Here is a 26,165-nt window from a genome sequence, read left to right on the forward strand (position 1 = left end):
GCAAAGTGTAGGCTGGGGAGGGTGACTTTGGATGTACTTCTCAAACAGCCAGCTCGAGCCTGCACCTGGCGAAAGGGAAGAGGCCACCACCTCCCACCTCATTAGCCTTAATAGAAATGCTGGAGGGTTGGAGCAGCTGTATTTCCTAGGAAAGCCAAAATGAGTAATTCAAATAATTAACAGTCCTAATGGTTTCTGGGGGACAAATTAAATCATGAAAAAATCTGCTCCCCTGAGGATAAAGCTGTCAGGATTATTAGACTTTCCTTTTACATTTTGAAACTCCAAATGTTATTATCACCTATTCAGGATATGCAATCATGTTGGAAAGAATGACTAATACGTGGCCTGGAAGGAAAGAAAATTTAACTCACTATAGTGGCTCTTTTAAGGAAACCCTTTCCAAACCTCTAACTTCACATGTGTATTTCTTAAGCTACTCCAAAGTATTTTGCTTCAAAAATAAAAGAATAGCAGCATTTTCCCCATTAATAATAATAGAAAAATTAATGGGTGAGATTTTCCCAGTTTTAAGTTTTTGCCCCATAAAAATAGTTCTTAAATTGTTCACACCACCACCAGTCCTCTCTTTCAGTCATAGATATTGATGAGTTAATAAACACAGTGTCAAGGAATACAGATGGAAAAAACTCAGATTTCCCTTTTAAAAAATACACACACACACACACACACAGTCCTTTTGGCTATTAGGGTATTCTGAGTTCCTAGGCCAGCATAATGTGGATTTGGATTTTAGGGTTCTCCACCAAGAGCATCACAATGTCCAAGTACTCCCTGAACGAGTTTTCAGATTGATGCTTTTAAGGATATACACACAAACCTCCTGGTTTGTTCTGTCCTGGAGGTAATGACTTAGGGAAGAAACATGTGGCTGCTGATGCCCGCAGAGAAGAGAGAGAAGCAGAACTCGAGGTAGAGTTCGAGGCAGGAAAGAGTGTCCTCTATTGATACCAGGCAGTGTGTTTAGGAAATGATGAGCGGCTATATTTGCTTCTAGAAATGTAACTTTACTATTTATTTAAACACCATATAAAAGCCTAAAAATATTCTAAAGAGAAAAATACCTTAAGTCTGAAGAGAAAAGATAACCAATTCCCTAGAATCATGCCACCAAAAATAACCTATGTTCACATTGAATGACTATTGCTGTAGACATTTTTCACATATTATTAAAATGGAAGGAAGTCATTTCAAAGAAAAGAATCCAGCTACACATAAAATTGTACTTATTAAATGTTGTTTCATGAATTTAACATGAATTTACCTCAGAAACGGAGGTTGAATTAAAAGACGCAGTGTAGTTAAGCAGATTATCTTTGCCACAAGATCTAAGTTAGGACAAAAGGTTATAAAACCCATCAAGAATTTGGAGTCTTTTTCAATTTTAGGCAGCATCAGTTGACTTCCTGCTGTGAAAGATGAGCTATGTTTTTTTTTTTAATAGCCTATAATATTAAACTGAATAACTATGCTTTTAAGGTTGTAATTTTCTCTTGTAATGAGGCAGAAAAGGGTTTTAACCCCACTCTTCCACTTAACTAGCTGTGTGACCTTGAGCAAGTCATGTCACAATCTGCCACTGAGTAACGTCTACTTCTCTGAAGAATGGAGATCATAATGCAGGGTTGTTGTAAGAATTAAATGGGCTAATGCCTGTATTACTGAGCTGATTAACTTCATCAGCATGGATCCACATATGTGATGTCTTACTAGTTTTCCCACTTACTTATTCCAACCTCACCTGTCCCCTTATTAAGTCCTACATCCTCCTCTTGAGGCTTCTACATATACAGAAAGATCCTAAATCTCCCAGGACCCTCCTCAGTGAGTCCCATCCTCACCTCAGTTTGTGTACCATGGCCACGTTTCCCACAAGGCCCCTGTGAGGGACCCTGCTCGGCCACACTGGTGCTCACTGGCCATGGACCCTTTAGTCTCCAGCCTTGCTCAGCCATCACTTCTAAAACATAACCCCTAAGCCAGGGTAGCTCTAGGACTTCCACATGCAAGCCCCTTAGGAAAAGTGTATCAGGGTCCCTAAGACTACCCAATTCACTAGAAGGACTTGTAGAACTCAGAAAAGCTGTTACCCTCACAGTTATGGCTTATTCCGGTGGAAGGATCCAGACTAAAATCAGCAAAGGAAAAGGCACATAGAGTGGAGTTTAAGAAGACCGAGCACAAGCTTCCACTTGTCTTGTCCTAGGGGAGTCATGTGGTTAGTGTCTCCTTCTTCCAGCAACAACATGTGACAACATACGTGAAGTCATGCCAAGCAGGGAAACTCACCCAAGCCTTGGCGCCCAGAGTTATTATTGGGGGTCAGTCATGTAGTCATGAAACAACTACCTGGTCTCCAATAACTGCCCCCCAACCCCGAGATCAAACTGATATCGTGTGGCCCTAAGCTCTAGGCATACAAGGGCTGGTCTTCACTATAAATCACATGGCTAACACAGACTATGTGGCATGGCCCAAGGTCAGGTATGCAGTGACACCCTTATCAGGCGGGATATTCCCAGGGCCCAGAGGTTCTCCCAGAAGCTCATCAATGGCCAGTGGTTCCTGTGGCATGTGCCGAGTTAGAGCTCCCCAGGCCTGCAGGGTTAGCCCTAATACTACACAGGCGGCAATCTGGTTGGCATTAGGGGATCAGGGACTTGTCTTAACTTCTGTAAGTTTGAGAAGATACTGTTCATACTAAGAATAGGTGATTGATGGCACTGCTCTGTCCTGGGCCACTAGGACCAGATTAAAAAGGTCTTCCTGCCTTGACATACTTTGTGGGAGGTCAAACCTTCCCCGCACATCCAAGCCCCGGAAACAAACCCAGAATGCCAACCTGGACTCCTCCTCCATTGTGATGACTTCCTGTCTAGTGTACTTTTCTCCCTGCATCATCCCATTCTGCCAGAGAGGTTCCAAGACCAGAGCTACGAGGCCCCCAAACACGCGTGCCCAACTCCTCCCCTGTAACTAATCACAAAAGGTGCCATTATACTTTTCACCCAGTGCAGTTGGTTCTTAAATGGCTTGTATTTACCTTCCTAAGGGAGGCCACTCCCTTGGTTTGGTGGCTCCTCAAAACATTAAGCATGGGAACTACCATATGACCCAGCAATCCCACTTCAAGTGGAATCCCAATCCAAAAGAATTGAAAGCAGGGTCTCAAACACATTAGTGTATCAACAGGTGCATAGATAAACAAAATATAGTCTATCGTTGCAATGGAACATTATCCAGCCCTAAAAAGAAATGAAATTTTGATATATGCTACCACATGGACGGACCTTGGAAACATTATGGTAAGTGAAATAAACCAGATACAGAAGGACATCTATTGTATGATTCCACTTACGCGAGATACCTAGAATAGTCAAATTCATCCAGACAGAAAGCAGAGCAGCTGTTACCAGGGGCTGCAGGGAGAGGGCCCTGGGAGTTACTCTTCAGTGGATACAGAGTTGCTGTTAGGGGTGATGAACAAGTTTTGGGTGTAGACAGTGATGATGGGTACACAACATCATGAATGTATCAAATGTCACTGAATTGTACACTGACCAGTGGATAAAATGATAAATGTTATGTGTCTTCCGTGATACAGAAAAAAAATTTTTTTTAAATCCCTTGGCAAATGACAGAACATCCAGCCCAAACTGGCTTTGGCAAAAATGTCCCTGTATTGGATCCTGGAAGCTGGACATCTGGCAGACATCTGCCCCCACCCCCTCCCGGCCCTCCCTCCATGCCCCACAGCCTGTTTATTGTTGTAATGAGCAGAGCTTCATGTGCTTTTAGTAACCGCAGTGATGAAGACGACCTCCCTCCTGACCTGGCCGCGGCAGTGGGAGCGCCCATCGCCACAGCCGCAAACGCTACCATGGCCACCACGCAAGTCTCCGTGCCGCCGGCGTCCCCCAAGGGCCACAAACTCAGCTCGCCTCAGAACTCAGAAGGCAAGGGCCAGCTGTCCCCAGGGGCCAAGGTATGGGGGGGAAGCCCCGAGGAGTAGTTGCACTGGCTAGGAATTCAGTATAAATTTAGCACGTGGCATCCCACGAGCATTTAAACTTGGCACAGTCAACCGTGCGCTCGTAAAGCAAGGGACACGGCCACCAGGGCAGGGTTTTTATATAACTCTCCCCAAAAGATGACCTGTTTACGAGATGCAAATGGTTTAATAAAGACCTTGTGCACTGTACTTTAAGAGAAATGGAAGAGATTTTTGAGGGCGGTTTTGGTTTTAGAATATCATCCCTATATAATCTAGAGTGCACCGTAAATATAGAAAACAAGACATGTTTTTCCACCCATGATGGAAAATTTGGAAGAGTAAAAACATAGAAGTGTCCCCATCCCCTTCCTTGTATTGGATGGTCCATGTGAATAGTTTGAAAATGGGAAATACTATTTTGTCAGTTTGCAATTTCAGGACATTGCTAGCTATGCGAATGGGCTGTGATAAAGGCCTTACTCAAGACATTTCTCTTGGTTTTCTCTGAGTGACCCTTAGCTGTGGTCATTCTACCCAGCGAGTGGTCCAAATACAAGCAAACCCCTTGCCCTACCAGTAGATGTCAAGTCAAAGGCTGCCTGGTCTGTGGACCCCACTGAGGAATGGTGGGTGTGTGAGGTGGGGGTCCTGAAGGCAAGACCAGACCCCAGACTCTGTTCCCAGCTGCTCCCTCCACATGGTTTATGGCTTGGCTGCTTGAAACAAGCAGTTACTCCACAGGCCTTGTTTCTCCAAGCCTGCTTCCTTCGCCTAAAAATGGGAATAAGGTCTGCTTCCCTGCCCAGCTTATGGGCCAGCATCAGGTCCAGTGGAGGGGACATCTGGGCAAACAGGTCATGATTCCAGTAGTAGCCTCTAGGTAACAATGGGCCAGGCCAAATCCTGCTTGACCATGGCCAGGCATTTACCCGCTCCCTTCCCAGGATCTTTGGGAATCCCTTTGTGGTCCTCAACAGGAGATCCTGCTCAGGCCAGGGACCCCTCAGCCAGTGACTGGCCCAGATTGAGGCTCCCTGCTTTCCTGTCGATCACCTCCTGGTATCTTGAGCGGGGTTCCCCTGTCTTGTGTAGAGTCCCTCATACTGCTTTGTTCCAAGTGCGGACACAGGTTCTCATCACCTTTTCTTCACCATGGTTAAAACCAAGCAAAAAAAAAATGTATGAAACAAAGGAGACTTCAGTGGGGGATGTAGGTGGCATCCTACCAGAGGCCACAGGGCTCCCTCTCCTGGCCATCTCTCTCCTTAGGGCCCAGCTTGTGCCAAGTTGATGGGGCTTATTTTTTTTCCCATAAAGGGCCTCTAGGCCTCCCATGCTGCTGAGACCCCAGGGCAGGAGGGGAAAAAAAAATGTTTTCCTAAACACTGAACGTGGCTTTAACAGATACCTCCCTCCCACCAGGAAGATCTGCCTCATTATTATGCAGATGATGTTTTTAAAAAAATGTTTTTAAAGTAAACTCTGTGACACACATAGGGCTTGAACTCATGACCCTGAGATCAAGGATTGCGTGCTCTGCTGAGTGAGCCAGCCTGGCGCCCCCTGGGCTCCTGAGTTTAGCTCCTTGCGGCCTTAACCCTCTTGATCCAGGATGGGGGCTTTGCTCTCTATCTATTCAAAGGACTCTTTGAAGCATTTCCCCCCACAAAAGACCAGTCCAAGAGCACTCAGAGCTCTTAAAAGAAGTTGTTTGCACCTTTTAAAGAGGCAGTTTTCTCTAGCCTACACACTTTCTGCCCATTGACATTGGGGGTTCGGCTTCTATAACATGTACACTGCTGGGCAAGTGAACCGTATGGGGTACTGGAGCGGTCATGGGCTCGGTGACAGAAGGGAGGGAGAGGGGAGGGAAGAAACTGCGATTTCCGGTGACATGCCCGTGTCCGTCCGGAGCTGTCACTCACCAGCAGTATTTTTATCTGCCTTCCTAGAGTCCCTCTGACCGAGGAGGTGCTTTTACCTTGGAGCCAGGTGATCTCCTGATGGACTTCACAGAAGCCACTCCTCTGGTAAACTTCCCATTTTGCTAAAACCAGAAAAGCCACAGATCATAGAAACATCTTGGCAGTGGGACGGATGGACAGAGGTGGGCATCGCCGTTGGGAAGGCTCTTCCTCTTGTCCTGCTCACGGCCTGGAGGCTCAGGGATCAGCCTTCTTTGGGGGTTCAGGCACATGGGTCCCTTTACCTCCCAGAGTCCTCCGGGGAGGCGGTGCTCCCTTTCCCCCGAGGGCGGCTGCAGGGGTCCCACCCGCCTGTCTGCTGCTTCCCAAGCGTGGAGGGCTCCTCGGGGCGTGGGTCTTGGCTTCCTGGCTTCCTGGGCTGCTCCCCGCATGCCCACCCGTGGGGCATCTTTTGCTGCCGCTTCCAACAATGTGCTCTGGTCTGAAGCACTGGCTCAAGGCCTCATCCCAGCTTTCCAGGCCCCTCGCGCCTCCCTGCCATCCTCCATCCTCTGCCTATAGGTGTCCCCTTAGGGATGGTGGTGGTCCTCCTGCAGGTGGGAAACCCTTTCAGGAGAGAGAGAGCACTGGACCCCAGGAGTCATGCAAGGCAGACCTGGCTTCAGTCTCTGCTCCCCTCCTTAGGAGCCTTGTCATGGGATAAAAGATGCCATCGTTTGCCACATCTGCCTCAGAGTGGTCTAATCGCGTGACACAGAGAGAGCCCTTGAAGAATATTAAAGCACCATAAATGTGTGTGAGGTATTAGGAATAGTATTAGATGACACAGGCAGACTTGGATGTACCTTTGGCTGGGCTCAGCCTGACACCCAGGTGTACTTGAGCATAAATCATGGTCCACAAATGTGGAGCATGAGTCAAAATGTGAACCAAGTCACAAAGTACCTCCTGAGAGCTCAGTGCACACCTGGCCGTGTGTGAGGCTGTGGGAGCGGGCAGGGCAGCTAGAGGCTGGAGGGGAGTCGGGTTGATAAAGGGCCAGGCTCGACAGCAGAGCTGTGTAGAAGATGCTCGGGGAGAAGCCACAAGTGGGAGTCGTTCAGGACTGGCTCACTGGAGGGGCAGGTGGTGGATAGGAAGGGTTTCCAGAAGGCTTTTGAGAGGGGACAAATGAGGCAAAGTACTGTCTAGGCTTTAGGAATGATCACTGTCCCTGCTTCAGCTGGTACAAGGCGATCGTTTGGGATTTATACAGTTGTACTCATCTCGAGAGTTGGTACGGTCTGAGAGCTTCGAGTCAGCACGTTTGGATAAACAGCTGAGAACTGACAGTGGGTGAGACAGCCTCCTCCGGGAACCTTCAGAGTTACTCTCTTCCCATGTTGGAGAAAATGCAGTCAAGTTATTGATGGCCTGCTTGCTAGATAAATTGCCAAGATAGGCTAACCCAGAAACAGGGCCTTCTCTCATCCCCTCGTCATCCTTTTGCACAGATAAGGAAACTGAGTCCCAGAGTGAGGTAATCACACAGGGACCGAGCTGTTCCAAGCCCAAGTGTTCCAGCTTCTTCCCTGATGCCCTTTGCATCATCAGATTGGGCTGAATCTGGCATCTGGATTTCAGAAACTTGCCACTTTGGAGAAGAGCAATGCCTGGAAGGAGGGCTGGGTTTAAAGCTCTCCCCAGACTGAGAAAGCAGAACAAGGAGTGTGGAGGACGGGACAGCAAGTTAAGCAGCCTGGACCTGGTGCTACATCAGTATCCCAACTGAGTATCCCAGCTGAGGCCTTACACCCTAGGAGGGCCACGTGTGGGGGCTGGAAGCCAGGGCCGCAATCTGAGGACATCAGTAGCTGGAGGGCAGCAAACCCCAAAGGGACCTGAGAACCCCTAGGTTGCAACCTGAGGGCCTATGAAGGCAGAAGGGGGAGAAAGCTAAGTTCCCAGGCCCACGCTGAAGAAAACATGCCGGACAGGAATAGAAGACAGTGGGGGAAGATCTCTCTCTGAGTTAGGCTCTTGAGAAACTTCCAGACTGCTGAAGCATGCTGCCATTAATGCCATCCGAGAGTCTATAGAAACTGCTACTGTTGTGGGACCCAGTGTCTAACCCTATCTGGGGTCACTGAGAAAAAGAAGGTTTCATAGCGCTAGGGTTTTGAAGTATGAGTAGGAGTTTGCCAGATGGAGGAAATGGACCAAAGCATTCTATGCAGAGGGTACAGCATGAGCAAAATACTGAGTGTTTATTAAAGGTTCTGGCAGATCTGAGAAACTCGGATTAGTTTGCCAAAAAAAATATTTCGTAGCTCTGACAGGAGTGATGGGATTCCCTTAAAAACCATTGTGTTGCAGATCCAGCTGGTAGATTTAATTGCCCCATCTTTATCTATTCTTTGAACTTAATGGTCTGAGATTAGAAAGGAAGCAGCATCTGCCAGGGACCCAGAGGTCCCCTGATCTGAAGTCTGCAGTGAATACGTGTTCTCAGGATGAAGCATCCTTTGTCTTGCTTGTGTGGATTTGAGGTGTGAGTGCGTGCCCACAGCGCACATTCACACAGAAGGTATGCTGGAGGGCTGGTATTGTGATGAGAGCACATTCCACTTGGGCCTTTCTTGGCATCACTGGCCTTACCCTTTCACTTGAGTCTTGTCTCCACCAGTGCCGAAGGGTCCTTGAGAGGAAGGGGGACTCCAGCAGCGTGCTTCTCCTGTCTGGTCCTCTCCCTCCATCTCCTCCATCTGCTCCTCCCAACATCGTAGAAACACAAGCAGCGGTCCTCTCTGTTCTTGTCGGGGAGAGGGTGGGGGTGTGGTGTCTCTGCCCCAGAGGACAGTGGAGGAGAGATTGGATTTAGGGTCTGGGGCTGGATGAGATTCCTAAAGCCACGGCACCACCCTGGTCCCTTGGGCCAGAGCTAGACGGACAGCAGAGAGGGTTGGGACCAGATTCTCTTGCCTTGATTCAACAGATGATCCACCAAGGCATTATCAGCGTTAGTATAACCCTTGTGACTCCAACCCTGATGATCCAGTCTCTGTGTAGAGCGGTTTTCAAAGCAGCATAGTCCAAACAACTGAGAAGAATAATGTCTCCGTCTTTAACTGGCATCTCTCAAAAAGCATTCAAGATTAAATTATCACCTCCCTGGTAACACTTCTCAAAATCCCATGTTGCTTCCTTCTTAATTCTCTTGCACCCTGCATGACTCCAAGGATTTTCATCCTCAAACTCTCCAAAAAACATTCTTTCCAGTGTCGCTCTTGCAACCCTTTTTCCTCCTCTTTCCATATCTTTTCTTCTCCCATCCCCAACTCTTTTAGTATGTAGCTCAATTTAGCAATAGAAGCCCTACAACCTGCACAGCTTGTGGCTTGCCAGGGGCCAGAATCCGCAATACAGACCTGCCAATCAGACTGGAGTTTCTGGCCAGGGAAGAGGTGGGGAGTAAGGGTGGGGAGGGGAGAAGGCAAGCCAGTGACCACAGCACCCACTCTCCCTTTGGTATCCTCTTTTGGAAGGTGAGTCTGGGTTGTGCACGGGGTGTTGGTGTTAACAGAGTGGAAGGAGGGGACGTTGACCCATCAATCAAGTCCCGCGCTCCAGGTCTGTCGTGCCAGCTTCCCTCCCCAGGTGACACACACTGCAAACACCTAGGCCTTCTGTGTTCCTGAGGCTTTCTCTTTGGGGCTGGTCCCTCCCCGATCCGATCCCCGATCCCCGTACTTCATGAACCACTCACCCGGCTGCAGAGCAGAAGCACTTAGGACCCAGGTCTGTTCTGGGCCAGGGACTGTTAGTCTAGAGTTCATGTGCCAGGGAGGAGGCTGGCGTGGCCAGACTCAGGTCGTGCAGGGCAAAAACAGGCCCTGGCTTGGGTGTCAGAAGAACTGGTTTTCCATCTATCTCAATAACTTAGTTTTTTTTTTTGAACCTCATTCTATCAGGAGGGCTGAAGCTTGATCCCAAGTGAAATCACGGTGCCTCTTCCATCTTCCTGGGGATTCATTCATCTTCTCCAGGGCACAGGAAAATGGAGGGAAGTGTCTTTAGTTAGTGATGTCATCTGTTTGCAGATACCTCTGGGGCACTGCCTGCTTCCCTCATGCCCCTTTTGGGTGGGTGGAAGTCACTGTCCCGCTGGGATGAGAATCCCAATCTGTTGGACATACCACCCAGCCATTCTTTCTGCCCTGGGGCCTGCCACCTCCCCAGCTCTACCTGAGCAGAAGGACACTAGCCCCTCTCTGCTCTTTAATCCCTGTGCCTTAGCCTCAGCCGGGGAAGAGGGCCACGGGCCCCTCTGCTCAGTACTTCCTAATGTCTACCCCCTCCTCACTTTCCCTCTGACTTTTCTCTCCAGCCCACAAACTGGTAACCTCTTTTCTTGTCTGGATGATGAAGAAGCCTTTCACATTTCCATCTTCGTTTGTCTATGCCAAAAACCTTTCTGTTCCCCAAGGAGTCAGATTTTTAAACCTCAAAAGCCAAGTAGCTTAGAAGAACCTAGCTGCCTGAATGTGAAAAAAAGCCAAGGAGGAGAGGAAATGCTGGGAGAAAAAAATGAAATGGTATTTCAGAATAGTATCCTATTACACGTGTTATCTTGTTTCCTGTGCATTTACTAACAGATGCATATTTAGAAGGGTCATACATGCTTGTGGGATGGATCAACATTTCTTTACCATAAAAGTCCAATGCTGGGCAAAGTCTTAAGTCATTCATCTTAACCTTCAACTAAGACACAAGTAGCTGGTAACACATTTTGGCATCTAGGCAGTATGTCCGTGTTTGTCGGTCATTCACGCCAGCTTTTATTTTCTTCAAAAAGCACACAGGAGTGCCCGCTTATCTGCAGAGGCTAAGGCTGCATGGCCTGGGGTCCCTGGGTTCTGGCTGGGGCAGTGTTGAGAAGTGAGGTGCGGGGGTGAGACAGGCTGGAGCCCACTTCAGTCAGGTCTCGAATGCCATCTCGTGGAGGGTAGGATTCACCCTGAGGACAGGAGAGAGCAGTGGAGGAAGTCTCAGTAGGTGGTTAATACGGACTCACCTGTTTCTGAGGAATGGATGCAGAACCAATCGACATGAGGAACCACGGATTTAGACTTTGCAGAGGCCATTTTTCAGCATCTCCAAATCAGAGTAGGAAAGCAAGGTGGTCGCCAAGACTCTTGGAGGTTCTGGTTGTAAAAGCCCTTTGGAAACGGTCCAGGACTGCACAATTGTAAAGAGGTCGGCATCAGATCAATTTGGAGACAGAAAAGGCGCCTGCAATGTTCTTGATCGAGTTGTAAAAACTTCCCCAGAGGCTGTACTTCCTTCATTATGGCAGGATGTTACCAACTACTTAAGGAAGCTCTCCTGAACTAAAAAAGATGCGTGTATTTACCGTCTGGAGTGAATGGTCTCTCCTGGCAACCCGCACTAACCCTGTCAGTGGCCCCCTCTCCTAGCCTCAGGGCCTTCTCTCTTCACCATCCTCATCCTCACCAGTACAAGCTGCCAGACCTCTGCTGGTGCATGGCACTCTTTAGGGCTGCGGTGGGGAACCCAGTACCCCCAGTGATATGGCAATTTCTCACAATGCTTGATATCTTCCAGCTAAAGCAACAGGGTACCTCGGCGGCGACCTGAGGTGTCATGGCCTGGGCCAGGGGGTTGGGGGGCGGGGGGGCGGGGGGCAGAGCCAGTATGTTTTCTGAACACAGATAACAAAAAGCCCTGGCAGATTAAATCTGAAAGTCCATGTCCCTCCTTGCTGAGGTATGTCTTTTCTGTTAGACATCAGCTGACCGATACACCCTGATGGGGGGACCCTTATTTAGCAGAGTGCAGGAGGCCACCAGGCGTGGAAGGCCAGCACGCTCAAGGGTGTGGCCACTCCTCATATCGCCCCCATGGCCGGCGTCACTCATTCATCACGGCTCTCTTTCTGGCGTGGCCTGGGCAAGGCTTCAGGAAGCTGCTACCAGGCCCGCGCAGTCGGCCCAGGAGATGGCCCCTGCCTGCTGACCCCGGGAATGGGGTTTCCATGGGTTGTTCTGCTCAGATAGTGAAGAAGACAGATGAGAGCCAGAGAGGAGGAGAGAAGGTGGGGAGAGGAGGGGGAAGGGGGGCCTAGAAGCCAGCTGCCCAGAGGCTAGAAGCAGGCTCGGGCGAGGCTGGCTCCAGAGCAGTCTGGAGTTGACAGATCCTTCTTGCACTGTGCTATCTTTCTCTCTTCCCCTCCCTTCTCTCCTCTGCCTCCTCCCCCTCTCTCCTCTGCCTCCTCCCCTTCTCTCCTCTCCTCGTGAGCAGGCAGAGCCCGCCAGCGCCCCCCACTGTGCCCACTCTCGCTGTTCTCCTCCACTCTCTCCCCCCATGAAGGAAGAGACCACTGGAGTTTGCATGCATCCTCCAATCAAAACGAGGCTGGTAGGTACCCTGGCAGGGAGAGGGGCCTGGCCAGGAGAGGTGAGGCGGGCAGGAGCCACCAGGCGGTCACCCCGCTGGTGTGCAGGAGCACTAGACCTTCTGGAAAGGCCTGGCTGACAGGTGCTCTGACTCCAGGATGGATACATAGTTTGGCCAAATGAGGACACACAGTCTGCTGTCCTGCCCTGTGTCTCTAGGTCTCAGGAACCAGGAAGAGTTTGTTTTCCTAAAGTTTTGATGAGCATAGATGCTTTTCCCAGACAGTAAACAACAACAACAACAACAACAACAACAACAAAAAAATCTTAGTTGCATTTCTATTGAAAATAACAACTGTTTTCCCTTGTCTTTTCCTGCTATGTTTCAAGATAACAGCATGTGTGTTACACAACAGTCTGAAAAGAATCACCCATAATCCCAACCTAGCACAATGTTTTTTCATTTTTGCGTGTTTCCTTCTAATACTTATTTGTATTCATTCATAATTTTACGAAGTGAAATCATAGTATCCATATCGTCTCCTGTTTTTCCCTTTTCACTTAGTGTTGGATTGTTTCTCTCTTGTTCTTGTGACCGCATTGCATATGACTGTTTACCCCCCATCCAGTGCGTGGTCTCCCATTTACCTAACACATTCTTCCGGCAGGACGCGGGCTTGGTTCCCAGTGTGTCACTGTTCGAGGGGACACAGATAGCTTTGGTGGCAGGTATTTTATTTTCTTAGGCTAGACCCTGCTGGGTTCAATATTGTGACTTTTGCCTTGCTCCCTCTCTAAAGTGGTTATACCAGGGGACAGCACAGCGGAAGAGTGAATGTGCTTTGTCACAGCCGAGCAGCACAGAGTGTAACTGTTGGGAGAGATTTTTGTCTTATTTAGAGAAGATACAGGATCATTCGTGGAAGCTGCCAGTGTTCACATTTCTTTAATAGCAATAATAAACCTCTTTTCCCTTTTACTTCACGATGGTCTGAGAGTCTTACCTGAATGTGACTTTTCACTTTGCTCTTGGTGTCGGCCCACACGCTGAACCACCAGGCCATGGGAGGAGAAGGCACCGTGGGCTTCCCCTGGGTCCTCTCGCTCTGTGGCCGGCACTGCTCCCAGCGCTCAGCGATCTGAGCTGGCACCTGAGTCTTAAGGCAGCTGGGGGCCCATTCTGGGAATTCTGAGATGTTTAAAGGGGCCAAAGAGAGTTTGGGGAAGGGGAGCAGGTGTGGACTGGGCATCTCTGTGCACATTGCAGAGACACGGTCATTCTCAGGTTGGTTGAGAACTACTCCACCCATTGAGAAAAGCCTCAGCGGATCTGGGTCTGTTCTGATGTGCTCTTGCTCACCCCTACCTTAACCTCCATGGGAGTGACTCAAGAGCGTCAAATAACTACCCCAGGGTCCACAGACAAGCCCCTGGGAGAGACAGGAGCCGCGGCCTGGGCAGCGGTGGCCTCCGTGTCCAGGCTGCCGCCCTCTGGTGGCAGAGCGTGCATTCCCCGGGTGGGCAGTTTCTGTGCCCTGGGTGGGGCGGGGGGGGGGGGGCAGGCAAAGCCAGTACCAGAGTCCTTAGGCCCCCAGGCCTGCTGGCAGTCCTCCAGGCTGGTATAAAGACATAAGCATACTCCACATTCCCCAAGGCCTCCGGGGGCCAAAGACAAAATGACCAAAGAGAAAGGAGTGCAAGCCGAGGCTCCTTTTGCGCCCCCCCCCCCCAGATCTGATCAGGCCATTCACCCCCCCTGCTTCAGACCAGCCCTGTACTGCAGCCACCCGCGGTACGGGACACTTCTGATCACAGTGCCTTGTATCCCCAAGGCCACGGTGGCAGGATTCTCACATGCTTACAGGGGCTTGCCCAAGGTTTGCCCCTGTGTCCCACGACTTACAGGGAAACAGGGAGTCCAACAACTAAAGGGAATAGACAGGAAACGCTTTCTGGCCGAATTAGTGAGAGCCTCCTGGTACTCTGTCCACCGTCATAGACTGTGTCCCAGGATGTGGGCTGTCAGCAGCCTCTAGTCCATGCCCCCCAGCAGTGGTCACCCAGGCAGCTCTGGCCTGCCTCATTACACACCCGGATCATGGCCTTGTGTGGATCAGGCCATGCATAGGGCCCAGCATGCCTAGGAGGCCCACACAGCCTCCGGGGAAAGGAGTTCCAGGGCCAGGTAAGCACGGGGTGCCCTACAAACATGGGACCGCCGCCGGTCATCCCTGCAGGGTCCCGGCCCTACGGCACAAGGATTGGCACAGGTATGACCACTGGCCAAGAGGCCTCAGGGACCTTCTGCACGTTTCCCTCTACAGACAGTGAGGGCTCTGCCCCTATTCCCCTGAGCCCTTCAGTTCGGTTTTAAAAGTGCACTGCCAAAGATCTCAAACCTTTGTTTTCTAATCTGAAAGTAACCCTCTTGTCTTTCTCTTTTTTGAAGATAAAAACATTCCCGGTTGATCCAGTGACCCCATTTCCTGATGCTTTCAATTCAGGGCCACAGTTCACCGTAAGTAGATTCAGAAAACAGGTCTGTGTTTTAAAATGTTGTTCCCCATGTGGCATGCTTTTCTGTGGCATGCCAGAGACGGCAATGTCAGCAGCTTCTTTTTTTTTTTTTTTTTTTAAGATTTATTTATTTTGAGGGGCTCCTGGGTGGCTCATTCGGTTAAGTGTCTGCCTTCAGCTCAGGTCATGATCCCAGGGTCCTGGGATCGAGTCCTGCATTGGGCTCCCTGCTCAGCAGAGAGCCTGCTTCTCCCTCTCCCTCTTCCTTCCCACACCCGCTTGTGTGCGCGCTCTCTCTCTCTCTCAAATAAATGAAGAAAATCTTTTTAAAAAGATTTATTTACTTTGAGAGACAATGAGAGCTAGAGGTAGGGAGAGAGGCAGAATCTCAAGCAGACTCTCCCCTGAACCTGGTGCCCGATATAGAGCTCGATCCCAGGACCCTGAGATCATGACCTAAGTCGGCATCAAGAGTCAGACGCTCATCCGACGGAGCCACACTGGTGCCTCGGTGGCTTTTTTTAATCATATGAACTCTGTGAGGTTGGGAAGGAGTTAGGGTTTGGGGCCTGCAACTTTTCGTGACTTTATTTTATTGAGGTGAGTATCACGAGAGATAAAATGAATCGTTCTAAAGTGACACTAAATTTAGTCATGCAACTACTATCTCTAGTTCCAAAACATTTTTATCACCCACAAAGGAAACCTCGTTCCCATGAAGCAGTCATTCCTTATTCCCCCTCCAGCCCCTGGCACCCACAAATCTGCCTTCTGTCTCTGTGGATTTCCCTAGTGTGACTATTTCAGATAAGTGGAATCATAGAATATATGACCTTTTGTGCCTGTCTTCTTTCACTGAGTATCATGTTTTTGAGGCTCATGTACGTGGTAGGATATATCAGTACTTCATTCTTTTTATGTGGAATAATATTCCATTGCATATATGTACCCCAGTTTGTCGATCTGTTCATTCACTGGTGGGTCTTTGGGTTGTTTCTACCTTTTGGCTGTTGTGAAAAATGCCTCCGTGAACATGTGTGTACATGTATTTGTTTGAGTTCCTATCTCCAATTCTTTGGGGTTGGATGTATATCTTGATGATGGTGTGATCTTAGGTAGTCACTTTGCCAGTCCTGGCGCCAGTCTCCTCTTATTTGAGTGGAAATAGTAACATGAATATCCTCCTTGTACCCGGTTAAGGCAAGGATCAAAAGGGATCAAGAAGTAGGCAGAACTTGACCAACCACAGAATGTCCCAGAAGTGTCAAGTATGGTGGTTGTTTCTCAAGGCCAGAGAGGCAGGGGGTGTAATTAATGAGAGCAGGGAGTCATGACAACTCGCTTCATGTCCCCACCTCCCTTTGTGTACCGGGCAGCTGATTGAAGCTCTGCAAATTGTCTAAATATTAAACATTTAAATGCTGTAGTTTCCTCATCTGCAAAATGGGCGAGTTCGATGATGTTCAGGCTTCTTTCAGCTGCAAGTCTTTCCTTTCAATGAAGGCTTCTGCATAACTCACTGTTTGAGTGGCTGCAGGGAGCAGAAGTGGGGAGTCTGAGGTCACCTCCTCTTTCCCCTCACCCTCTCCTCCTCCTAGGGATCAGAGTTTGTAATTCCTAGAACTGAGTGATCCCCGAGGCTCCTTCCGGAGGCTTCCTGGCCAGTCTGGAGCATCTGTGAGGTGGGCTGTGGGGGGCCTAGGGGTAACCAAAAGTGCAATCTTGTGAGCTGGATGATGGTCACTACCTGAGGCGGCTTTAGCCGCACGGACAGAGAGGGAGCGAGCAGTGGCTGGTGCAGCTTTCAGAGGTTGAAGAGAGGTAGGAAGGTGTCCAGCAGTCCAGGCAGAGGCGCAAAGCAGGTTCCTAGAATAATGCATTTCTAAGGTCATGAGCTGCTTCTAGCACCTGCCTTGGAAGAGACCCAGAAGGCAGAGACACAGGGGCTGGGCCAGGCTGTTAAATGCTACTCCCCTGCATTCATCCTGCCCCTGCAGTTTCCCTGGGCACGGCTCCCCAGCTGGGAGCTCTGGTTCCACTTCCCTCAGCTGGTCCGTGGCAGGCCCTCTGGCCTCCTGCCCAGGCTTGGCTGTGCTGTGAGACACCCAGGGAAGCCCTTCCTGAAAAGCTGGGGGCCAAGATGGAGCGGGAAGCCAATGTCAGAAACCACGCTGGGACTTTTAAGAACTGGGCAAGAGTGGCTCGAGGGCAGTAATTTTACCAGGTTTCAAGATAATACGGACCTGGGGACCGTACTTTGGGAAGCACTGAGATAGTGGTGAAAAACGCCAAGTATGGGGTCAGCTAATCCTGGTCCTAAATACTGGTTCTTAACACTTACTATGTGACCTTGGCAAAATTACTTAACCTCTCTGAGCCCTACTTTTCTTTTTCATAAAATCAGCTCTAAGAGATGCATTTTTTTCACCTTTCCCATCTCTGAAATCAGGGGCGCCTGGGTGGCTCAGACCATTAAGCATCTGCCTCTGGCTCAGGTCATGATCCCAGGGTCCTGGGATCGAGCCCCACATCAGGCTCCTTGCTCAGCGGGGAGCCTGCTTCTCTCTCTCCCTCTGCCTACCACTCTGCCTACTTGTGCTCACTCTCTCTCTCTCTGTCAAATAAATAAATAAAATCTTTTTAAAAAATTAAAAAAAAATAAATCTCTGAAATCAGAACATTCATTACATGAGTGGGTGTGACAAAGTTTGAACGGCCACATTTTTCTTTCTCTGTGGCACATGCAAAAATGGTGGCTCTTATAATGGATGGTGTCGAACGTGATGAAATATGACCTCTACCTTAAGGATTGTCAAGAGGTGATATATGTAAAGTGCTTAGCATAGTGCCTGGCACAAAATAAAATCATTTAATAAGTGGTAATTGATTTAAGCTATTATTAAAAAATAACAGGAACTGTATGGTAAGGCTTAGGGAGTCCCTGACAGTGTGAAAATGGAACCCCAATTGAGATTGATTTCCTCTTTTCTGTTTCCTCTCCAGGCGGACTTTAGAGACAGTAAATTGCCATGCTGTCCTGGCCAGTCTTCCCCACTGATTCCAGCAGTGACCCTGAGGCCTTTGACAGAGACCATCTCCACAGTGCAGACCATCTACCCCACTCGGAAACCTGTTTCTCTGGCAGCCAGGTGAGTGAGGGCAGCAGGTATAGGCAGGGGACTGTGGTGACAGGGAAAACAGGCTCCAGTTTCATTGTGTCTGTGACATCTATATGCCTCCTATTTATTCTTTCATTCATTTATTCTGTACATATTTATTGAAGTGTCTAACAAAGCCTGGAGAGTATTCTAGGCCCTAGGGATATACAGTAAATAAAACAGAAATCCTACCTTTATGGAGTTTACAATTTAGTGTTGGGGGAGAGGAGACAGACATTAAATAAATGTGTGTGTGTCTGTGTGTGTGAGAGAGAAGGGAGAGAGAATGAGGGAGAGAGAGAGAGAGAGACGGTGACAAGCTAGGGAGCAAAATGAAACCAAGAAGGGTATAGGGCATGCTGGGATGGCCTCATTGAGGTGGCTTGTAAGCAGAGACCTGAGGTGGGGAGGGAGAAGGCTGCAGGTATTTGGGGAAGGGGTATACTCAGGAACAGCCAGTGGTAAGACCTCTGAGATGGAGCATGCTGGGAATGGTTAAGGAGGAGTAAGAGGGCTAGTGTAGCCAGAGTGGAATGAATGACAGGGCAAGAGCCCCATGAGGTTGGAGGTTGGGGCCAGATTTTACTTGTTGGTCACAGTAGAAACAAATTTCTACCCTGTATGAGATTATTTAAAAACTTGGATTGTGCTTTAGATGTATACTTCTTGTGTGTGTGTGTGTGTGTGCATGTGCTCACGTGTGTGTGCATACATGCATGTACATAAACAATGGAGAGAGATCCCATAGTTAGGCAATGGGGCCTGAGGCCAAGAAGTCAGAGGCAACCCCTCAAAGCAGCCAATTTTATTTCATGCAGTTTGTTTATTAAAATATGGGGGAGGAGCACCTGGGTGGCTCAGTTGGTTAAGCAGTTAAGCGTCTGCCTTTGGCTCAGGTCGTGATCCAGGGTCCTGGGATCGAACCCTGCATCGGGCTCCCTGCTCAGCTGGGAGTCTGCTTCTCCTTCTCCCTCTGCCACCCCCCCCCCCCAGCTTGTGCTCTGTCTCTCAAATAAATAAGTAAATCTTTTTTAAAAAATAAAATAAAATATGGGGAAGAGAGGACTCTGGGAGAAAGTGCATTTGAAACCAATTTAGAGCATGATTGAAAGAAATCTAACCCCTGGACATCTTCCCGCTCATTCAGAAGACCTTTACTGAGACGCAGCTATGTACCAGTCCCTATGCTTGGCTCTGGGGCTTCAGAGATGAATGACCTATATGGTCAGTCCTCTGGGGAGCAGTGCCCTGAGGAACTCTCAGTCTGGTGGGGGACCCAGGAGGCAGCCAGACAATTTCAGGTCATTGTAATGCTAGCAAATGTCGGGGATCCTTAAGGAGCCTGAAAGGGAAAGTCAAGAACCAAGGTCAGGAAAGAAGACCCGGGGTGGGGGGCGGGGGGAATGACACCGTTCTTGTCATTTTTTTAGTGGAATCTCATTATTTTGTCACCTACTTTTCTTCAGTGCAGAGACGCTCCGGCAGGAACTGGAGAGAGAGAAAATGATGAAAAGACTGTTGATGACCGAACTGTGAAATTCTCCCCTTGTTGCCTGGAGGACGGCATGGTGCCTTCTGTCCGTTTTCTTTCTTCGGGCTTTGTGTGCTCACTCCGGCACAACGCACAGATGTGTGCTCTGTTCACCCAGGTCTCAGTGGTTGGTTGAAGCCAACTTCTGGCTTGACTTTTATGGGAGAAGTTATTTTCTGTCTCCTGAGTACTAGAGTTTTTCTGCTACTCAGTATAGTTGGGGTGGGATTTGGGAAGCCTAGGAGAAGAAAGATGGGGAAATGGGATTCCCTTTTTAGTACTACCTGTGTGTCTGTATTAATAACCACAGGGGTTAATATGGCACGGAATCCTTTGCTATCAGTCTCAACCATGATTTTGTATGATTGAAACTTGCACCAAGCTTCGACTGTTTGTTAAAGAGTCATTTTTAATGAGAGAATAATTCTTTACTGCTGGTTTTTTCATTGACACTGGTAATTATACAGATCTTATAAAGTCCTTAACACTCATTTTTATTCAGACATGAATCGGTGAAGTAACACAAGAAAGGATTGAAGTCCTTCAGCGAAATCTGAAATACAATTTAAATTGTGGATTCATTGGATATGATATTATTTGGGATAAAGAGAATTTTTCACTGAACCCGAAGTAGGAAATTATAGCTTCAATTGTCTAAAAATCCTTACAAGGATAAAATGATTCGATATCAAGATTCATTTGGGTGTTCCATAAAGGAAAATTATTTCTAAAGTTGATTAATTCTTGTCCTGTTGATAGAACCTTGACCAGATGACACTTTGTTCTCTTTTTATATAGTTTCAAGAAATGTGTTTTTAAATTTTTATTATGGACTTAAACAACTTTGCAGGAATAAAGGCACCGCCTCAGCAGAGACTAGCCCTCTAAATTGTTACCCGAGCTCTCAATGAATATGCACACATTTTTTCATAGCTGTGATGGATGTGTACATACTCTTTGGTTGTACTTCTCCACCTCACACATATCTTCCCTTTCCAACACAGATCCTGCTCTCACCAATTTAAATGTCTGTATATCCATGTAACATGGTTAACCTCACTTCTCCCTATTATTAGGTATTTGAGTTATATCCAATTTTTCACTCTTATAAATAGTGCTGCTATGAATGTCTTTGTAAAAAAAATTATCCTTCCTTTGGATTCTTCCCTTGGGAATATCTCCAAAGAGGGATTACAAGGTCAGAGAGCATGAAATATTTTATAGCTCTTGTTTCATATTGCCAGACTGCTTTCTAGAAAGATCCAGTCTCTGGGTTGGAAGGACCTTACAGGTCATTAGTTCAATTCCTCTATTCCCTCTGAATGCTTGAATCCCTCTACCATTTATGATGCCACCAGCAATGTATAAGCATTTCTACGTACGAGTAGTTCTGCCAGTATTGGGTTTTGCCATTTTAATTTATTTTTGCTAGTTTAATAGGTGTGTATAGTTGTTCTTGAAAGGTTGTTTTATTTCATTAATTGCTAGCAAGGCTGAGCACTTTTCCATGTGATGATTTACTAGCTGTATTTCCTTGTACGTAGAATGTCCATCCATTTCTTATGACCACTTGTTAAGTGGAATTGATCTCGTATATTTGTATCAGAACTGTATTTTTATGTTGTATTGTATAGTTTGCTCTCCTGTCCCTATCCTTAAAACTGAATGGTGCCAATAATTTGATACTAATGATTATAAAAAAAATGTAATGCCTCATTTACTAGCATTGTTGTAAAATGAGGTATGTAAGTAAATATTCGGATAACGGAGGATTAACCCTTTAAGTGCTGAATCTTTAAAATTTTAATATTTTTTTGAGGGAAATCTTTCTAAAATGCATTACGCACTTCCCTGCCTTAGTAAACAGTGTACTGGAGAGTATTTAACCTTTTCTTGATGAGTCATGGTCATCATTATAAACATCAGCCCCTTTTGTACCTTAGTGTGGTGCGGTGATGTCATCAGGAGCTATCAAAATACATAGGGCTTGGCTTTGCCTTTCACAGACTATTGTGCTGTTCTCACTGATGAATTTTACTGCTTCCTGCTCTATTAGTGAAGCCATCTGGGCCATTTGTGGTGTTTGGGACTTTTTACTCCCATACTATATGACCCCTGGCTATACTTTTAAAATAGCTTTACCTGTTCTTTATCTCGTGCACACAATCCAAAATGTGTTCCTGTACAAGGTGGGGGAGCTATCTGTGTCTAGGGTTGTAACCTCTTGCCAATCCAGCACCCTCCTCCTAACCTGCTTTCTGAGTCTTCTGCTCTTCACCTCCTGCTCTCTGATGGAAACCTCTGGGGCAGAAGGAAGTTTTCTTGGAGAAGCCAGGGAACCAAGTATGACCTATGTGTCAGGTGTGCTTTGCTTCTGAGGAGGGGTGCATGGGCTTTTGGTACGCTGTTTTCGGGAGGCTCTGAGCCTCCTGCTTTTTTCCCCACATCCCCCTGGGTTCAGAGATGTTCAGAAGTTGATGTTGCTGGAAGTCTGATCCCAACAAGTTGGCTGTTACTGTATATGAAAACCCAGTACCTTTGGCAGCTCAGCTCTAACCAGTAAAATCAAGAGGATTCCATTGTTTCAGCAGTTGTCCTGGTTATTTGCCTACTTAAATGTATGACGGGTGCCCGACATGGTAAGCTGAGGAGATGACATCGTGTTGGGTGGATTCATAGGGACAAAAATAAATTGATAGAATTGGTTTACCTTTTTTATATACTTAACACAGAACAACAGCACCGTACGGTCACACAACACATACCTTATGTCTGGGGGGGAGTCGGGGGAGTCTGCTTATTGACATAATCTTGCCAGAACAAGGGCTCTGAACTGTGGACCACAGACTCCTGGTGGGCATGAGGTGGGTATTACAGGGGGCCTGGGAGTCCTGCAATTCACAGAGTTTGTGGATCGCAGACTGCAGAGAAGATCCTTACGTTTGAAGAATTTAAAAACTAGGTCCTAAAGCATTCAGAAGATCCCATCTGAATGCACCCCAAATTTTGTATTCCCAAAATATCACAGGAATATTCTGAGATCTTTATCTTCTTTCACCACCTCAGTTTTTTTCAAAACTCGAAATTCACCATTTCAACCATTTTAAAGTGTGCAGTTTGGCGGGGTGTTTTTTTTTTTTTTTTTTTTTGGTATGTTCCCAGTGGTATGCAAACATCACCACTCTCTAATGCCAGAACATCTCCATCGTTACAAAAAGAAACTCCTCATCTACAGTCACTACAACTTCTCCCCTCTTCCTACCTCCTAGCAACCACTGATTTACTTTCTGTCTATGGATTTGCCTATTCTGGACATTTTATAAATGGAATCATACAATATGTGGTCCTTGGTGACTGGCTTCTTTCACTTACCACAATGTTTTCAAGGCTCCTCCATGTTGTAGCATGTCTCAGTACTTCATTGCTTTAATGGGTGAATAATATACACCAATGTATGGCTATACCACATTTTGTTTATCTGTTCATCAGTTGATAGACATTTGGGTTGCTTTCACTTTTTGGCTATTATGAATAATATAAATATTCATGTACAAGTTTTTGTATGAACATATGTTTTCAACTCTCTTGGGTATATAACAGATTGGAATATAGCGGGGTCATATGGCAACCAAAAGTAAAAAAAAAAAGAAAGAAAGAAATCACATATACCAGGCAGTCAGAAGAATGGGTAAGTCTGTTACTGGTTAGATACTGTAATATAGCACTGATTTGGGGGAGTTTTTATAACAGAAAAAAAGTTATCTTAGAGAAATGGTTTTGATGAGAAGAGAAAGTAAAAGTGCTGTCTTTCTTTAAAAAATGAAAATGAAATTAAACTCAGGTGCATCTCCAAGTTCTTGTTTGAATAGCCGGCTCTTGTTCAGCCAGCAGTCTCTGAATGTTCAGGGAAAGTGCTTCCCCAGAAAATGTGCACTATGGAGAAAACCACAGTATTGATTGGCTGCTCAGTGAATTCACATCACTGGGGAGCAGAGGGTCTCTGCAAAACCTGGGATGTAACAGAGGGGAGTATGTCCTGAGAGTGGGAACAGGTCTCCCTCCAGGGCTCAAATCTTACAAGAAAACACAAAGAGGGGCACCCGGCTGGCTCAGTTGGTGGAGCATGCGACTTTTGATCTTGGGATTGTGAGTTCAAGCGCCACGTTGGATGTAGAGATTACTTAAAAAAAAATCTAAAAAGAAAAAAAAAACACAAAGAAAATAAGAAAATCCCCAAAGGTAATTTAAGTGAATGTGAGAGAACCTCGTGAAAGGAAGAGCCAAGTCAGCAGGGAGTTGAGAAGCAGAGTAGTTTCCAAGGCCCTCACGAGGCATGCAGACTGAGTGATTGATGACAACTATGGGGATTCTCCCTAGAAAAAAACCCATTCATCAAATGTTCCAGCACTTTCATAAGGTCCTCACACCACCCTGGAAGCCCATCTGTGGTCCCCTTTGAGTGCATGAACCCCAGGTTCTGAATAGTTGAAATCTACAGGTTACCTGCAAGCCTCATTTTAGGCTGTGGTTGCAAACCCACTTCCAACACCACCCTCCAACATCCCTTACAAAAAAAAAAAAAAAAAAAAAAAGCCCACATGGTTTTATCAGGCCAATTTACTGCAAGAATGACCTGGTTTCCACTGGCCTTCTTTCTGGCACCATTACTGTTAATTATCGTAATTAAAATGAAGTGAATAATGAGGTCTCCTGGGGATGTTGATAAAATGCATATCCTGATTCAGGGGTCTGCAGTGAGGCCTGGGATTGGTGATGCCAGCGAGCTTTCTGGGGATGCCGTGCTGCAGGTCCACAGACCACACAGAAGCAAGGGGCCAGAAGGGCCAAATCTGTGTGTGGGGGGAGACACTTTAAGAAAGTGAAAGATAACAGCTTAGATTCTAAAACCAGAGACTCCGTATTGAAATCAGAAGCCTAATGCTTGCTTTATTGATCGATTGATTTTTGCTAAATGTCGGTCCATTTATAACTTACCATATCTTTCCTGGTGAACAGGAACAAAAAGAAAAGAAAGGAACTGCAATTTTTAAGAATGAGTTTTTCTTTCTTTTTTTCTTTTTAAAGAATTACATGTTAGATTTTTCAGTTGGCTTTTTTATATTTTAAAATGTTACACATTGCAAAGCTATTTTTGGGGGGAAGGATTCTGTTTTGATTTTCTTCAGTAATTACAGTTCATCTTTTTTCAAACAATAAATCGGATCTACTTCTGTATCCCGAACTGGTGTATCGGGAAACCTAGTGAGGCCCAAGCTTTTCATGAATTGCATCTGATTCACCTGTCAGGCTAAACATGTTTAAACTTCAGCTGGACAATTCACCATCGGTGTCACCTGATACACAAAGGCAAACACCTGACCTCTGGGTCACATAGCACTTTTTACTATTTCAACCCCATCTCCCATCTCCCGTGGTTTAAAAGAGATTGAGATCACTAGTTTCTTTTTTGAATATTTGTATTTCATAATCTTATGCATATTCATTCACGCCATTTATCGCATCAAACCCTATTGAGCCTCACCTCTGTCATCTTACCTAACCTTCCTTGCCTTCACAGAGGTTACTCATACGTCACTCCACAGAGTCTGGGCCATTTTTGGAACCTCTTTGCTCTTCTGCCTCCATAATAATTTTCTTTGTTTATGCAATTAAATAAAAAGAAATAGAAAAAGCAGGCTAAAACACTGGCTCTGCAATGTCAGCATGAAAGGAATTGTCCATGTTTTCTAACAGAAAACAGTTTAGCAGTTATCACTCCAAAATCATCAAAAGAACTCCAGGACCTAGCATATTCTAAGTGTGTGGTGTGGATAAATGGCTGAGTAAACAAGCGACAGTGAATTGCAAGCAGCAGGAATGGGTTTGAGAAAATGAAGAATTTGGGGCCGTCATCAAGCATGGTGTGGTCATGCCAAGGTCTGTGCGGCCTGCTGCCAGGAAACAGGGTAAACCAGCTGCCTAGTTTTGAAGGGGTTAGGTTATGCGAGGGCACTAGCAGTCTCTATTGATGACACAGTTCAAAAGTCCGGGAGGAAGGACTGAATCTAGCCCAAGAGCTGGGTTCTAGTTTCCGCTCTGGCTCTAAGCATCTCAGTTTACCTCTCTGGAGAGTGGGGATCCTGCTATTTCAACTTACTTCTGTGATGCCCCAAGAAATAACGGATATAGCTTTATATAAAGCAAAAAGTGCTGGAACAAAATAATGGGAGAGGCAGCAATTCTGGCAAGGTGTGTCCAAGGTACACCCTCCAGGGAGCACTTCTTAGATTTGGATGTGCACTGAGGTCTCCCGGGGATGTTGGTAAAACGCATATCCTGATTCAGGGGTCTGCAGTGAGGCCTGGGATTGGTGATGCCAGCGAGCTTTCTGGGGATGCCGTGCTGCAGGTCCGCGGACCACACAGAAGCAAGGGGCCAGAAGGGCCAAATCTGCGTGTGGGGGGAGACTCGTGGAGGGAGGCAGAGGATGGGGAGACTGGAAGAAAGGCCTGAGGAAGGGAAGCCGCTAGAGGAGAGTCGGAGCAGGGACACGAGGATGCTAGCAGGAAGGGTAGGCGTTGCGCCGGCTGGAGGGTGCGCAGAGCGAGGCGCGAGGCGGCGGGG

General features: G+C 47.1%; 1 protein-coding gene across 1 annotated transcript; it reads left to right on the top strand.

Annotated features, from left to right (window-relative positions):
* Positions 1–5,974: 5,974 nt before the first annotated feature.
* Positions 5,975–22,189, top strand: LOC118017836 (band 4.1-like protein 4B). Its single transcript, XM_035016116.1, has 4 exons — positions 5,975–6,045; positions 14,785–14,853; positions 17,856–18,001; positions 19,477–22,189. The coding sequence occupies exons 1-4, from the start codon at positions 6,019–6,021 to the stop codon at positions 19,544–19,546; spliced, it is 312 nt and encodes a 103-aa protein (XP_034872007.1). The 5' UTR covers positions 5,975–6,018; the 3' UTR covers positions 19,547–22,189.
* The last annotated feature ends 3,976 nt before the right edge of the window (positions 22,190–26,165 follow it).

The sequence above is a fragment of the Mirounga leonina genome, unplaced genomic scaffold (genome assembly GCF_011800145.1).
Source record: "Mirounga leonina isolate KUSES-001 unplaced genomic scaffold, KU_Mleo_1.0 Mir_170, whole genome shotgun sequence".
Lineage (NCBI taxonomy): Eukaryota > Metazoa > Chordata > Mammalia > Carnivora > Phocidae > Mirounga > Mirounga leonina.